The following is a 17,124-nucleotide window of genomic DNA, read 5'->3' on the forward strand; positions in this document are numbered from 1 at the left end:
GTTTATAAGGCCTCCCCTCTTTCGCTTCCTAACCTTGAATTCTATCAGACACGATAAGAGTCAGAAATAGGACTGTAATTGGGACCGAGAAAGTAGGCTCAGCTTCCTCCCCCATGCTAATGGCGGCATTGGTACTTTCTCCTCTCGATTCCCTCTCAATAATGGTACCGTTCGCGGAGGGGAGAACAGAGAGGGGTTCTGAAGACTTCAGGTTTCAGAGGCTGGTACTCGTACAGGAACCACCCCTCGCGCCGTGGCGCGGTGGTACCGCCCACTGTCCTCTGATTGGCTGCCGAGGCCCCGCAGTCGGGCTCAGCCCGCCGCGCCGCCCTCAGTACAGCTCCGGCCGCCGCGCCGCTTGGCTCTCGTATCCCTTGTTCTCGCCGGGCTCTGGGGGCTCCGCGCTGCGGCCGTTAGTCATGTCGGGTAGGTGACTCCTTCAGCGAGCAGCGGCAGCGGCGAGAAGGGGCCTGGCGGGGTTGGGCCGTCTTCCCGCCCACCGGAGGGCCCCGAGGGAGAGCCTCCGGCCCTGAGGGAGGCTTGGGGGTGGGGGGGCGGCCGCGGCCGCCGCCATGTTGGACTGAAGGGACGCACGCTCCCAACGCTCTCCGTCTGCAAATCTCGGCGGGAGTGCTTCGGTCCCCCTGTATTTTGACCCTGTCCTTGGAACCTGAGGAGACGTGCCGCTCCCGGGGAGGGTGTGTGAGTTGGGGGGGGGGCGGAGGCCGTCTACGCCATCACGGGGGCGGGGGGAGCCCGTGATTAGAGCATCCGCTGAGAGAATCGGTGCTTCTGGTTCTCCGCTCCGCCTCAGATCTTTCAGCGAGGCCTCGGGCCACTCGTCTCGCCGCCTCGTACCTCAGTTTCCCCATCTGTGAAGTGGAGCTGGGCCTTCCTGACTCACCCATTCATCAGGTGGGGGTCTTGACGCTCTGGGAGCCCTTTCAAAGGACGTTGCCTTGCACGAAACCCTACTTACCGTCATTCCCTCTACCGTCACCACCCGGATTCGAATGGGGGTGTTTGCATATAATTCAGCTTCCTCCTCAGCCTCCTCTCATTTTTCTCCCTTCTCCAGTTCATCTGCAAGAGCCCTGAAAGTGAGCCTTTTCTATTCTGGATAGACTCCTGTAGGTACATGTGGCATTTACCTTAAAGTATACAGGCCAAAGGAAAGGCAGCCTTACACGGAACATTTAAAGTGATCGACACCTCCACGCCCTCCCTTGTGTGGAAGAGGGGGACAAAAAAGGCATCGATCTCTTCAGGACAGTCAGTCTAGGTCCTGCTAATAAACCCGAATATAAAGTCTGGAACACGAATGTTCTCTAGATTTAGCAGTCCTAGCTAACCACGCAAGGTCCTCTGTTGTGGGTCCCTCACAGGCTGCAAAGACCCAGCTGTCCACTTGCTAGAAAACATGAGAGATCACGTTTCATGTGAAAAAGAACATTTCCTTGAAACCATATGATGGGGATCAAAGTGATGGCTGGCACAGTCTTTCACATTTTTTAAGGGAGTTGGTACTTAAAAAACAAACACAACCCCCGCTCCCCCCATGCAGTCTTGCAGAAGGATGGAAATGTGTGACAAAAAGCAAGTAGCAGGCTGAGATGAGGCCAAAGTAACAAGACTGGCTGGACAGAATAATAAACCTTCCTTAGATTAACCTTAATATTAAGTCTGAATATTGAGCTTTTGTGGAACGGGGCACCTACCTGATGGAAGAGGCTGTTAACTGCACAGGATTTCTCTCTTGCTTCTTTCAGTATTTAATCCTTGCTCCAAGGAAAAATAATTTCTTACTCCAAGTAGACATTGGTACATCTTTTACAAGGTGCATAATTTGGAATGAAGTCTGGTAAAGCTCCACAGAAGTATGTAGAAGTATGTCCTTAACTATCCATGGTTTAGATTCTCCTACCCTCATGGGGAAATTTACCGTTTCAATGGACATTAAAAACTTTTGGCGTTGTCTTGAATTTTAACATCTTCATTGGTGTAAAACAATGGCTATTTTTATAGGACTGCGTAGCTTTTATGGAAGATTAAATTTTAGAGGTTACCATCTGTAAAATCCAGGATTTTCAGTGTGTCATATTAGTGTGTGAGCTGGTTTATCCAATAGTACTGGTCTTCAAAGTACCAAGACACTAGATTAATTTGTCACTTTGTAAGTTAAGTTTTTTAAATATCAAGATTGGCTTTCACATGAGAAAAGAACTTTATATAAAAATTGTTTCTAAATTAAGTCCATTAAAGCGAGAATCTTTTAAGTTCTACTTAGTGTTGTTATGTGCTGTTTATACGTTTTGTAAAATGTGTATAAAAATATTTTTGATTTTGTATAAAAATAGTATGCTTTTGACTTGTTTTTTGGTGAATGTTTCAATTAATAAATTAACAGTAAACCCCCCTAAACAGCTGATTGCATTAAGTTTAGTTAAATCCTTTAAACATTCCAAACTCAACCACTCCAGATGCTTGATAAAGCAGACTTATAAACTTAATAAAATATAAGTGCTTACATAGTCAATAAATAAGTAAAAATTGTAAATATTTTAAATCAAACTCATTCAAATATTGTTTACAAATGTGAATTAGCTGACACCTTCAAGTTAGAATCAAACGTATCAGTTATACATACAAAAATTAAAGTTAAGATACTTCTCATTTTGGCAATATGGCAGACCAAAATAAATTGAAAATCCTCTATCTACAAACACCAGAAATGCAAGAATTTACCAAAAAAGGGCAAGACCTAACTGCCAGAAATGAAGTAGAAGCCAGCATAGAGCTAGCTTGACAGTTGCCCTGAAGAGGCAGGTATAGGTCTCATCATTTAGAGACTTGGGGTTTTTGTTTGTTTTTTAAGATTTTATTTGAGAGAGGACAAGCAGGGGTTGGTGGGGCAGAGGGAGAAGTAGGCCCCCTGCTGAGCAGGGAGCCTGACTTGGGGCTCATTCCCAGGACTCTGGGATCAAGGCCCGGTGCTGAAGGCACACACTTAACTGAGCCACCCAGGTGCCCTGAGACTTGGGTTTTATTACCCAAGTACCCAAGGAGATGAAGCCTTGAGACTATTAGAGCCAGATAATGGGAACTGAGACCTTATATAAAACCTAGATGTTTGGGGCGCCTGGGTGGCTCAGCTGTTACGCGTCTGCCTTCGGCTCAGGTCATGATCCCAGGGTCCTGGGATCTAGTCCTGCATGGGGCTACCTGCTCCGTGGGAGGCCTGCTTCTCCCTCTCCCACTCCCCCTGCTTGTGTTCCCTCTCTCGCAGTGTCTGTCTCTGTCAAATAAATAAATAAAATCTTAAAAAAAAAAACAACAACCTAGATGTTTGAAAGATTGTCTTCAGTGAAAAAGTGAACTAGAAAAAAACCTTTGTATCAGCATAACAGATAACAAGGAAGCTTGGGCCCTGAGTGAGAAAGGTCTGTCCTGAGAATTGTAACCTGGGAACTGCTTCATACAATTTGGGTGTACATTTAGGCTAATTATGGGGGTCCAGGAAAACTTAAGCCAAGAAATTAACATAAAAATTGGTTCTGGGCTGGTAATAACCTTGGGGCTCCTGGTAGAAACAAATGAACAACCTTTTCTGGAGGAAATTTCACAGCCTAGGTCACAGGAATCTTCTAGAAAAAACAGGCCTTGCAAAACGTAGATTCACATTAAAAAATTGTAGAACTCGAGGAGACAGTTCACCAAAATGAGAGTTTGTGACAAATGGGGTTAGAACCCCTAATAGGTGATCTGAAAGCAAATAAGTTTGAAATTACTAAAAACCTAAGGGAAGGAATCAACCCTAAGTCCAAGATGTTATGAAGAAAGGCCATATAGATTTAAAAAGAACCTAGTATGAGATAGAAACAGTGGTTAAGTTGAATTGCAGACCTAGCAGAAGAAATAGTGAAGTGGAAGACATACAGTTTACCCACAATTCAATTCAGAAGGAGATGAAAAGCAAGATTTAGAAACAGATGGAGAAGTCCTGTCATACATCTAATATGTATATAATATGTCTCCTAAGAAAATGTGGGAGGAATCAGGATTATAGTTGAGATTTTTCCAAGATTGATGAATATTTTGGATCAAAAAACAGTAGTTTCAAACATGAGATACCATGTTCAATTCATCCTAGATACATTGATGTGAAACTGCAGATTATGAAATACCGATTACCTACTGGAGGAAAATAGGGAAATGGTAAGATTGGTAGACTTAAAAATTCTAAGAAGTTGGAAAATAATGAAATGATCTCGAGTCTAAAGATTAAGAGTACCACTTTTAGGCCTTTGCCAAAAGAACTAAAAAATGTACAGAAAGGAGAGAGAGGATGCAAAAAACAATAGAAGGAGCAAACACAGTAAATAAAAAGCAAATACTAACAGTATGGAACATTGAAGATTAAAGTGATTACATTTGGAAGTTAAAAAATGGAAGCAAAAAGAACAAAAATTGAATGTTTTACTACTAAAGCAATAGGGGAAAAGGGAGTAAAGAAAATCCAGTAGGAGGCAGAAAAGGAGTTAAAAGGAAAAAGAAAACCCTAGTAAGTAGAAAAATCTAATATAGGGGTATAGGAATAAGTGAAAAGTAAAAATATGAAAACGCCAATTGAAATAGTTTCACATTGGGAAAAGAAATTATCTCTGTGTTGTTCGGAAATTAGACACCTGAAACATAAGATTAAGAAATGTTGGAGGTATAGAGATAGAAAAAGATGAACCGGACAAACACCAACCAAAAGCAAGATTGATTGTTTAGTTGTTACCAGTCAAAATAAAGTTTGGACATTTTTAATCATAATGTAATGTTAAAAGAGGATTATATAAATCTGTACTTTTATGTGCCTAACAAAATAGCCTCAGAATATAGAAACCAAAAAAATATAATTGACAAGTCTGGTCAAATGGAGTTTTTTTTTAGCACACCTTTCTGTGTGATTAATAGATGGGGCAGACCAAATGTTGGAGTATGAATGGTATAACCAAGTATCATCTAGACTTACAGAATTTACTCAACATTTAGGAAATACACAGTTCTGCGGTGCCTGGGTGGCTCAGTCGTTAATTGTTGGCCTTCGGCTCAGGTCATGATCCCAGGGTCCTGGGATCTAGCCCCACATCGGGCTCCCTGCCCCCAGCGGGAAGCCTGCTATTCCCTCTCCCACTCCCCCTGCTTGTGTTCCCTTTCTTGCTGTGTCTCTCAAATAAGTAAAATCTTAAAAAAAAAAAAGAAATACACAGTTCTTTTCAAGCACATAAGGGGTGTTTATGCAAGTAAAATATTTACCAAGGGGAAAAGCAAAAAACAGCAAATCCTAATAAGTACCAGGAATAATAAAGAAAATACCTTTTCTGGCTGCAATGGAATATAATTAGAAAACAACAGAATCAAAACCCTATACACTTGGAAATGAAAGCATTTCTAAATCATGGATTCAGACAAGGCTCAAGTGTCAAGTACTCATAATGAGCAGTAGTTTGAAATGCCATAAATAACATTTACAAACTGATTTTCTCTAATGAATATAAAACATTTGTACTTTATCACTTAAATATATTTATACTAAGGGCTGTACTTATTGGTCAATATTATATCTTCTAGAGTTTTAATGTCAGCCAACTAAAGAAGTCAGATTTATAATTTCAGAGAACCAAAGTGACGGTTAAATTATGGACACTCATAGATTTGAGCCAGGGCCACATGACCTACATGCTGTGTACGTCTATAATTTTGCTTGAGCGAAAGGGAAATAAGCAGGTCTTAGACTCCACTCTCAGTGGAAGAACCCTCATCCATGCCTTGGGATATAATTGAAGCGAAAGCTTCATTTATCCTCAGGATACTTTAAGTTTTACTCATACGTCTCCCCTCCCCTTCATAATCCTTTTCAGTTTCTGATTTAGTTGAAGCCAATTTCCTTTCTCATTTGGTAGATGTATCTAATCTCTTTGTGGCCCAATTAGATTCTGTGTGCTTTTCATGTTTTATTTGGTTATTAGCGATAAATCTATGGTCATTTTTTCATGGGTGTGGCAGTGATACACAATTTTTTCTTCATCTTAGCCTTATGTTCTTCACATTCATAGAAATTGTCAGGATTTCATTCAATATTCTTATGATCAAGGATTTAAAAAAATCTTGTTCAGTCTGATTGTAGATCTCTGCTGCAGAAAAGTGGCAAATCTGATGTTATCTACCTATACTGCCAATGGTGATGTTTTTATATTGTAGCTTTATGTGAATTGAATGCAAATGTCACTAATTTGATTTCTGGTGGGTTTTCAGAACTGTTTGACAGCAAATGATTTTGTTTCATGTTGGATGAGATTGGGCCTAATGGTCAGCTGTTTCAGATGGAGTTATTTTTTGCAGTTGAAAGAATATTTCGTATAATATTACTCTTATTCATCACTAATAAACTTTGACTCTGAGTAGAAACCCAAAGGATAGAGCCTCTTCAAAAGTTTTTGATATAACTGATGTTTTGAGGTGTTGGGAAAAGCTCAGAGTTTAAAAAAAATTTTTTTTCTTTTAAAGATTTTATTTATTTATTTGACAGAGAGAGACAAAGCGAGAGAAGGAACACAAGCAGGGGGAGTGGGAGAGGGAGAAGCAGGCTTCCTGCTGGGCAGGGAGCCCGATGTGGGGCTCCATCCCAGGACCCCCGAGATTGTGACCTGAGCCGAAGGCCGACGCTTAACGACTGAGCCACCCAGGCGCCCCTAAAAAATTTTTTTTGACATTATTTAATTCATGCCTTCCTTGGTAGTTTTTATTGCCGAAAAGGAAGCTGGAAGTAGGTCTTGCTGAGTTGGTATGCCGATTGGCCAAGTCTCTGAAACCTTGGTAAAGTTGGAGATAAACAACTAACTTAGATGCTTTTACCAAAGTCTTCAGAGATCTGTTTGTTGCTGCTGAAGGCCAGAGCGGTCCAGTACAGGGGAATGGTGTGTATGTTGGGCTGGTGAGGATTTGCAAGTCAGTGTAATCCTGGGGGTTCATCTTATCAGAGTGTATGTCTCCCGCCCTCCCCCCTTTTAGTCTTGATTAGTTTCAATAGATGCCTTTTTGTATGTAAAGATAACTTGAGTTTTTGTTAAAAGGATGGATTTTTCACTGCTTGTTTTATGGTTGTTCACTTGGTTCTTGTGACCATCAGGACACATTTGTAAAGTAGTTGTTTTTCAAAGACGTAGTTACTGTAAACAAATCCTTGCACAGTAATTTAACTAGTTTTTTTTTCTGTAGGTAGTTTTTATTACATTTTCTTACTGCATTCCATCTTTAAAAGCTAAAGTCAGCCTTTGAGGGAAGCATAATTTTAAATAAGATTTAAAATTCTTTTTATGTGTTTTAGATTCTGGAACTTACGGTCAGTCTGGGGGTGAGCAGCAAAGGTAAAGTATACATACATTTTAATGATACCATGTAAGAGTAGAACTGAGGGAAAAAAAGATGAATTGAGTCAAGCGTTCCTTTTGAGATTTGGTATCTGGATTTCTTAGAGTTAAATGTTAGCTTGTCAAGGGGGAAAGGCCTGTGTACATACATACTGAAACATTTTTTTCTTTTTTTTAAAAAGCCTGCTTGAATCAGTAAATACAGATGCCCCCTAGAGATTAAGACAAATCTCATAGGTATTTTAAAGAATGTTTTCTTTAAGAATTTTTTTAAATGAAACTATTAAAAGGATTTAGACAATTGAACTATATAACAGGTTCTTAGAGAAAGCATTTAAATTTTTGATTATATGTAATATGCTATTTTTTTTCAGAGCGGATTTTCTTTAAGCACTATAATAGAAATGCTTAGCATTTTAAAAACACTCCTTACCATGCTTATAATAAAAAGAAAAGTCTGTTTTTATGTGACTGAAGACATGCAGTAGGGTTCTCTTACTTGCCAGAAACACAGCCTTTAACTTACACTATAAACGTTTGCAGCTCAATGTGAGATATTCAGAATAGCATCTCAGGTATCGTCTGTCTTCAGGTTTTAAGCTTCATGAAAACAAAGCTGGTTTGAAATATATATAAAGTTAAAGTCTGTTAGCACTTGATAGCTCTAGAATAATAATTTTTTTTTTTTTGCAAATATTTTTTTGGGGGCATATATTCAGAAAGTTTGTTTCTGACTTGTTAGAATTTACATGCTCTAAAATTAAGGTTCAAATCTGAGGGAGGTACATTTATTCAGTCAACAAACTATATGCCAGGCTGTGCTGTGTTACGGGGATACAATATAATTATTAAAGGCAGATTTAGGGCAGATGGTAGGAAGAAATTAATCTGTCGAAACATAGCTAATTTGATTAAAGTGCTAACTTAAAAAATTATTTTTCTGTCTCAAATTTTTATTATGGGTCTTACTTCCATGTAGTCAGTCCCCACACCCAAGTATAATTCTCTTGAGATTTTCTAGTTCTACTCAAGTTTTATTTGTGTGAGATTGTCAAAGCTAAACTTTTGCTGCTTGTTTGGTATTTAAGAGGTCTGGGAGTGACTTCATTTATGTCTTAACAGTCTTTGGTCATCACCTTTCAATTTAGACTCTAAGAAACAGGCAAATTGGCAATTTCTCAGAAGAGAAGCTTGTATGGATTTGAAAGTTGAAGATAGGGTTTTTTTTTTAAGCTTTTAAATTCTAGCACATCTCTTTCAAGGAGTACATTTTTCTTTTACAGTTATTCTTCCTATGGAAATCAAGGCAGCCAAGGTTATGGACAAGCACCACAAGTAGGTTAAAATATAAATTGTGCTTTTTGTAAATATTTATTTTTATCTTAAGTAGGTGATAAAACTTGTATTTACCTAAATTTCAGAGCTATTCTGGCTATGGACAAACTACTGATTCCTCATATGGACAGAACTATGGCGGCTACTCCGGCTATGGACAAAGCCAATCAGGTTGGACTGGTTTGTTAATTTGCTGTTTTAGAAATAAAAAAATCAGAACATTTACTAAATGGTATATCCATCCAATCTTTAGGTTATTCACAATCCTACAGTGGTTATGAGAATCAAAAGCAGAGCTCATATGGCCAGCAGTCTTACAATAACCAGGGACAGCAAAACACGGAATCATCAGGAGGGTAAGGAATCAGTAAAAGCACAGAGATTGTGTTGGGTAGTGGAAATAACACTTTGGGTATTAAATAGATTTCACTACCAAATCCTAGCTTTACACATTTTTTTTCAGAAAAGTTTTGAAGGATGAATTTCATAGTTCTGTGTTAGGAAGAATGTGGAAATTGTCAGCATTGTCATTTGATTCTTATGATGTGTTATTTGTAATATTACTGTTTAGCTGTATGAATGCAAATGATTTATTTATTTTTAAAGATTTTATTTATTTGAGAGAGAGCAAGTGAGCAAGCGTGAGTAGCAGGGAGGGGCAAAGGGAGAAGCAGACTCCCTGCTGAGCAGCGAGTCTGATGCGGGGCTCGATCCCAGGACCCTGGGATCATGACCTGAGCCGAAGGCAGATGCTTAAGCTACAGAGCCACCCAGGCACCCTGCAGCACATGATTTAAATGTTAAAAAAACATTTGGAGCTCTGCTTTATACCTGAGATTAAATAAGAACCTAGCTATGAAAGGAGACTTTCAGTGCTTACTTTTATTTCCATTTTATTTTTTAGCCATTTTAATGTATTACCTTTTCAGGGACAAAAATATTAAAAAAGTGCCAAAACCTATCCACACATTTTAGATACTCAAAATATGTTTTATTTATTAACATAGGTAGATGAATATTTACCAACAAGTTTACAGGTTTTATAGCTTTTTGTTTTGTTTTGTTTTTATAGTTTTTTTAAAGTTTCAGATGTGTGGAGCTTGTTCTTGTTACTAATTTTAATAATAGCAGCTTAATTTTTTTAAATTGTGCTTTACATTTTGTGAAATGCTTTTGCATTCTCGTATTGATCCTTAGCCGTTATGAGAGAATGTCAGTAATTATCCCCAGTTTGTAGAGGTAAAGAGAAATTAAGATTATGTAGCCTGTTAAGTTACATAGCTAAAAAATTACGCAAAAACTGAGATCACAAGTATTCTTTCTGCAGTGAAAAAAATTATTCTAAGTGAAATTCGGTTAAATAAAACCACTGGGGAAAGATTTGTGAGGTCACATTGTCAGTCTTAGAGATGTGAGAGTGTTTTGAAAAGTAGAAACTGGAGTACACATGTAGAGAATAATTTTCAGAAAGCATGTTACAGTAGAAGGAAGAACTCTTTAAGTCCTGTTGGTTAGTTTTAAAGTTAGGAGAATCCTTTTATAAGGATGAATTTTTGGAAGCATGAGATATAAATGCAGACCAAAGAAAAGTGTTAGATTTGGTTTGACAACTATTTTATTTTTTTTATTTTATTATTTTTAAATTTGTAAAAATTTATTTGAGACAGAGCACATGTGCATGTGTGCAAGTGGGGGGGAGGGGCAGAGAGAGAGGGAGAGAATCTCAAGCTGACTCCCCGCTGAGTGTGGAGCCCAACGTGGGGCTCCATCCCATGACCGTGAGATGCTTAACTGACTGAGCCACCCAGCTGCCCCTAATTTTTTTTTGACAACAATTTTAAAGTGAAGCACTAGAGTTCTGACTCTTGATGTGATGTGCTTTGGGTAAGGAGTTGGAAGAAAATACTGATCTTTATTATTTATTAGATTGCTTTGGTCATCTGATGGAGAATAAGGTGTGACTATTAAGATACGAGACTTTTTGTTCCCTTTTTAAAACATTAGAACTCAAATCCAATTAAATATTCCTTTCAACATTCCCATCCTGAGAACAGGTAATTAATAGTCATATTGCTTAGAACATACTTAGAAATTTCTTTTTGAATTGCCAGAGATAATAAAGCAGTCTCACTTTTTGGTAGACTAGTTTCAGATAAAAAATGGCATCACAGGGGCGCCTGGGTGGCTCAGATGGTTAAGCGTCTGCCTTCGGCTCAGGTCATGATCCCAGGGTTCTGGGATCGAGTCCCGCATCGGGCTCCCTGCTAGGCGGGGAGCCTGCTTCTCCCTCTGCCTCTGCCTCTCTCTCTCTCTCTGACTTTCATGAATAAATAAATAAAACATTAAAAAAAAAAATGGCATCACAAAGCAAGTTCCTTCCTCTAAAAATCCGATTTACTGTTGTTTTCTTTTTTTTGTAAGATTCTATTTTTTAAATAATCTCTAAACCCACAACTCTGAGATCAAAGTCACATGCTCCACCTACTAAGCCAGCTAGGCACCCCTTACTGTTTTCTGAAATTTATCTTTGAAGATATTTAGGGGAATGTACTATAGGTTCTAAAGATAATTATAAGAAAATAGTACCCTGGGGTGCCTGGGTGGCTCAGTCGGTTGGGCGTCTGTCTGCCTTTGGCTCAGGTCATGATCCCAGGGTCCTGGGATTGAGCCCTACATTGAGCTCCCCACTCAGCGGGAAGCCTTGTTCTCCCTCTACCACCCCCCTGCTTGTGTTCCCTCTTTCACTGTGTCTTTCTCTGTCAAAAAAATAAAATCTTTAAAAAAAAAAAAAGAAAATAGTACCCCAAATATTATGAGATAACATTGTTAAAATTAAGTAGTAGAGAGCCTTTTAATGTAACTGTTAAAAAGACTCAGCACTTGGGGCACTTGGGTGGCTTAGTCGGTTAAGCGTCTGCCTTCGGCTCAGGTCATGATCCCAGGTCCTGGGATCGAACCCCGTATCAGGCTCCCTGCTTGTCAGGGAGTCTCCTTCTCCTCCCTCTCCCCTATCTCGTGTTCCCTCTCTCCCTCTTCTCTCAAATAAATCAATAAAATCTTTTTTTTTTTTTTTTTTAAGATTTTATTGATTTATTTGGCAGAGAGAGACACAGCGAGAGAAGGAACACAAGCAGGGGAGGCGGGGGAGGGAGAAGCAGGCTTCCCGTAGAGCAGGGAGCCCAATGCGGGGCTTGATCCTAGGACCCTGGGATCATGACCTGAGCCCAAGGCAGACACTTAACGACTGAGCCACCCAGATGCCCCAATAAATAAAATCTTTAAAAAGAAAGAAGACCCAGCACTGGTTATGATATATTTGTTAAAGGATGAGACATATTACTGTATTTTGTGGCACCTTTAATTTTTTTTTAAGTTCAAGGGGATGGTAAAAGCCATAGTGACTTTTTGTTTCACTAATGTTTTCAAAGGTGTGTGGTTTTTCTCATAATGTGGCACCTCTTCAGTGATAGTGAATTGTTTGAAGGTCATTCCATTGCTGATAAGGAGATTTTGTAGATAAAATAACTAAATGATTTGCACCAGAAAGTGGTGGTAGGGCTGTCTGGATGGTTTAGTCAGTTAAGCATCTGACTCTAGATTTCGGCTCAGGTCATAATCTCAGGGTCATGAGATCGAGCCCTGTGTTGGGCTTGGGGCTCCGTGCTCACTGGGGGAAGTCTGCTTGAGATTCTCTTCCTCTGCCCCTCCCCTCTGCATTCTCTCTCTTTTACTCTCTCTCTAGCAAATAAATAAATCTTAAAAAAAAAAAAGGAAGTAGTATTAAATATGGTTGAGGTCTACCTGGTCAGGCCTCTCAGTCTCAGTCAATTTACTACAGTGAACATAATCCTTCTATAAAATTTCAAATTCTTGATTTCTGTTTAGCCAAGGTGGAAGAGCGCCTTCATATGACCAGTCAGACTATGGTCAACAAGAGTCGTATGACCAACAGTCAGGCTATGATCAACATCAAGGTTCATATGATGAGCAGTCAAATTATGGTCAGCAGCATGATTCCTATAATCAAAATCAACAGTCCTACCATTCACAAAGGGAGAATTACAGCCACCACACACAAGGTATGATATATTGGCCTATTATTTTTCTTTTTTCCCCTCATAGAATTATATTAAGTTTTAGATTAAAAGACCTGTGTAGGATTTCAACTGTTTGTAAAAATTCAGAGTGACCTTGAATATACATGCTTCTCTCTCATGGCTATCAAAGCTAGTTTATTAGATTTCTGTTTCTGAACTTCTCAGACTCCCAAATGGTCATGTGACTTTTTGATGGCTGATGACATGAATTTCCTTTGTTGTGTCACTTAACTCTGATCATTTGACAATGCTGCTGCTGCCAGTTGTATTGATAGTGTTGGTATACTTGATTTAGGGAATTTATGATCCTATTTTAGCCTTTTCACTTCATCTAAGAAGGACTAGCCATTCTTTCACTTGTTCTCTTAAAGCATTTGGAATATACTACTGATACTTAGGAATCGGTCTGTGCCATGGACATGAATACTTCAAGGGCACAAGTCTTGTTTTACTCATTTATACTCTCCATTGCCTAGTATAGGGCCTGGGTCATAGTAAGTGCTTAATAAATATTTGTTGAATAATTGAATGAATGAATAAGTGAATGAGTAAACGTGGAAGCCCATTCACTGAATATCTTCAGTGAATATGGTCACTAAATATGTCTCAGTTTGAAAATCCAGTTATTTCTTGTCCATGCTTGATTTACATTTAAGTATTTTTAAGGTAAAGAAATAACTTGTAAGATTAGGGTTATGCTTTTCATCTAATTATTAAGATTCTGTACCTAGTATTGTACTGTAACTCAAACTATTCTTTATCACCATCACATCAAATGGTTATATCCATGTCACCATTTTGCTTTCTGACTATAGCAGAGTGGAATTTGACACAGATATAATTCTCAAACATATTTAATTCCAGATAGTTTTATGATAACTTGCATTTGAGTTCACATTGAGTGTACATGTGCCATTTTCCAAAGGACATAATGTGTGACCCAAAGAGCCATTTAAGTTTATATTATGGGAAACCTTTATCAGAAATGACAATGGTTATTTATTCACGTATATATTCTTTCCTTTTTTTTTTTTTTTTTTTTTTGTAGATGACCGTCGTGATGTGAGTAGGTATGGAGAAGATAATAGAGGATATGGCGGGTCACAGGGAGGAGGTAGAGGGCGTGGGGGATATGACAAGGATGGAAGAGGTCCTATGACAGGATCAAGGTAAGTATTTAGGTATAGGTGTCTACATTTCTTCTCTATCTCTTTTTTTAATTTTAAAAAAATTTTTGTTGTTTTACTCAGCTGGTTTGATTCCAGCATCTGATTTAGGTAAGAGGCTTAAATAGATTATGTTGTAGGGAAGAAGGCAGAAATTCAAAATTTATTTTCAGTCTTAAGATGTCAGTAAATTACCTCAGAATAGGCTATGTTAGGAGTTAGTTTATGTGGTGTATATTAAACACCAGTGGAGAAAATTCCCCTATTATGGTTGTGATTAAACCACTTAACTATGTTTTTCCTACCAGAGCTATAGAGTCTAAACTCCTTTAAAAGATGACTCTGAGAAATCCAAGTATATTATATGTAAAACATAAAAGGTAAGTTAATTTTAGATTGGAGTGCAGAGAGGCTATTCCTTAATCTTGAATCCCCTTGGGAAGGGAAAATATTAGGAGGCGATAGCAGAGTATATAAAGGTGGGGTTGGCAAATGAGAAAGATTTTATGTAATTTAACTATTGGGTCTTCCTTCTTAAGTAAATAATTATTGAAATAATTAGTGCAACATCTATCATTGCATATTTTGTTCAGACTAAGCTGTGGAAAAGATGACTTTTTAATTCAACCTTTCTTTTCCCCATTGCTAGTATTATCAGGTTTTGGTACTTAATTTTGGCATATGTTAAGAAAGCTGGTTCTAAAATTACTTTTAAATATATCTGTAAATATAGCACTTTGGCCCTAAAAACAAGAATGAAAAAATAACTGACATTTGTTATCCTCAGTTGAGGTTTGCAGGTTGCAAATTTATGTGTAAAATACACAGGCTTAAAAGATAATTTGTGTTCCCTGGGAATTGAAATTGTTAGTGGCCTGTTAACTTAATAACATACCAGTACCAGTTTACTCTTCTGCTCCTTAGGGGCTCTCTGTTCCCTGAAGTGACTTGAGAAACAGAACTAGTTACATACAGCACTGTTACTTCTTCAACTGAGCCAGGAATTTGATCACCGACTTGTATTTCTCTGTGTTTAGTGTACAGTACTTCGATATTAGGGCAAAACTAAAGCCTAACCATATTTGATGAACTTTTATAAGACTGCACATTAAGTCTTTTCGATTGATAGCAAAGTCAGTTTACAATATATAAATATATTATTGTATGCTCTTCATTATCAAAGTGAGCAGCCTGCCATCATGTGGATATAAATGAACAATGTAAAGTGACATGGTGCTTACTTTCTACCTAATAGCCTCCTTCCCATCTCAAACAGAATCCCAAACAAGATAGCCAACAGGTATATTTAATTTTCCAGTTAATACGTTTTAGATAATTGGCTTCTTTGGAATACTGTATGTTTTATAATATATCGTAGGTTTCATTTTCTTCATAAGGAAGTTATATCCTATGCATTACTTATTAAACTGTGACAATGTGTGAGAATGATAGAATCCCACTTTTTAGGAGGAGGAGGGTAGGGAAATCTTGAAAAATGTGTTTTCATCTTTGAGAGATGACTCATCTTAGAGATTTGAAAGGACCTTGAGTGAATCTCCTAATAAAACAGGGGAGCTCCATACCTTAACCATTTTGAGAGTCCCATTTTTAATAACTTTTATAACCTCCTTGGCATCATATTTCAATATGATTTTTGGTCCAGATACTTGATCTGGACCAAAGCTTTTGATTTTCAAATGGTTTTATTTAGCCTTAGAACCTCTTCACACACTATGTTTTGCAGAAACCCACTATATATTAGGTCAAAATGATACTGATCTGGTTCAAGGTAGGATTGGGGGAGGGGGGTCTTGCCCAATTGCTATCTATACCCTGCTCTGCCCCCTCCCCCAGCCAATAAATGGGATATGCACAAAAGGCCTTTTTTAGGAATCCATGTGGATGATGATGATTATATTGGTTTGGTAAATTTTTTATGTGAAAGGCCATGTAGTAAATATTTTAGGCTTTTTGGGCCATATAGTTTCTTTTATAACTGCTCACCTCTGCCCTTGTAGCACCAAAGCAGCCATAGACAATATATAAATAAATATGGTTGTGTTCCAGTAAAACTTCATTTATGGGTATGGGAATTTGAAGTTCATACAATTTTCACATGTCACAATATCTTACTCAAGATGTGTTCTTTAGCTTATTTATAGGGGTAAAGTATTTTGAATTAGAGTTTTAATGCCCAGTTTCAGGATATTTTTTTCACACTTGGTTTTACATTTAAGTACCAGAAATATCCAAACATTTTTTGTTAGTCTTCATCAACACTCCCATTTGTGTTTCTAATCATCTTACTTAAAAAATTATATCAAGGTTGAAAATACGATCTTTTCAGGGCTGTTTGAAGAATATCTGGCATTGGTTAGGTTTTTATTTAAAGAAGAAGGGGCATAGTTTGTGGGTGAGGGTGGGATAAGTGGTAAAGGATGGGACATTCTTAAACTCAAGTCGTATGATTGCTTGGCTGGAGGAAGAATACAGACCAAAAGGAAGCTGCCAGCTTTCCAAATATGGAAGAAAAACCTGTGAAAATTATAGGGACTTTAGGAACCAATGTTTTTCTTTGAAAAAGCAGTTATACCAAAAAAGGTTGAATCTCTAATTGTCATCTAAAATTGATCACTGACCTCTTAGTGGACTGGAAGCCTAAGGCCGTAAGTTCTCTCAGTGTTTTTAACTTCAGCATTGTGATGAATGCATTGCAAAATTGCCAGAACTTTATAGATAACCATTTTTCATGAATAAATCGTCAAGTTATGTAGCTTTTTCCAGGCTTTAATATCTCAAGCCTAAAAAAGTCATCTTGAATTTTGACTGTCTTCTTAGAAGAGTTTTTGAGTAGCTCCATTTGAATTGTACATATGTTCTGGTGATAGTCTAGAATAGCACTGCCCAATAGAAATGTAATATGGGTCACAAATGTGAGCCACATATGTAATTTTAAATTTTGTAGTAGGCACGTTAAAAAAACGTAGACAGGTAAAATTAATAATATATTTTATTTAATCTAATATACCCCTAATATTTTATCATATAATCAGTATAAAATTACTGAATATTGTATATTGAGTTTTTCATACTAAGACTTTGAAATCC

General features: G+C 37.9%; 1 protein-coding gene across 3 annotated transcripts in view; it reads left to right on the forward strand.

The window, feature by feature from the left end:
* The first annotated feature begins 314 nt into the window (after window positions 1-314).
* Window positions 315-17,124, forward strand: part of TAF15 (TATA-box binding protein associated factor 15) — a 30,343-nt gene continuing 13,533 nt past the window's right edge. Inside the window, exons 1-8 of one of the 3 annotated variants that reach the window (XM_035026596.1) lie at window positions 320-426; window positions 7,376-7,415; window positions 8,702-8,753; window positions 8,840-8,924; window positions 9,007-9,109; window positions 12,639-12,832; window positions 13,899-14,019; window positions 15,272-15,316. In XM_035026596.1, coding sequence (XP_034882487.1) covers window positions 420-426; window positions 7,376-7,415; window positions 8,702-8,753; window positions 8,840-8,924; window positions 9,007-9,109; window positions 12,639-12,832; window positions 13,899-14,019; window positions 15,272-15,316 — 647 coding nt within the window. In that variant the 5' untranslated portion in view covers window positions 320-419. Of the gene's footprint in view, window positions 427-7,375; window positions 7,416-8,701; window positions 8,754-8,839; window positions 8,925-9,006; window positions 9,110-12,638; window positions 12,833-13,898; window positions 14,020-15,271; window positions 15,317-17,124 lie in introns of all 3 variants that reach the window. The other 2 variants (XM_035026597.1, XM_035026598.1) reach the window with 2 other exon arrangements.

Source organism: Mirounga leonina, unplaced genomic scaffold (assembly GCF_011800145.1).
Source record: "Mirounga leonina isolate KUSES-001 unplaced genomic scaffold, KU_Mleo_1.0 Mir_200, whole genome shotgun sequence".
NCBI lineage: Eukaryota > Metazoa > Chordata > Mammalia > Carnivora > Phocidae > Mirounga > Mirounga leonina.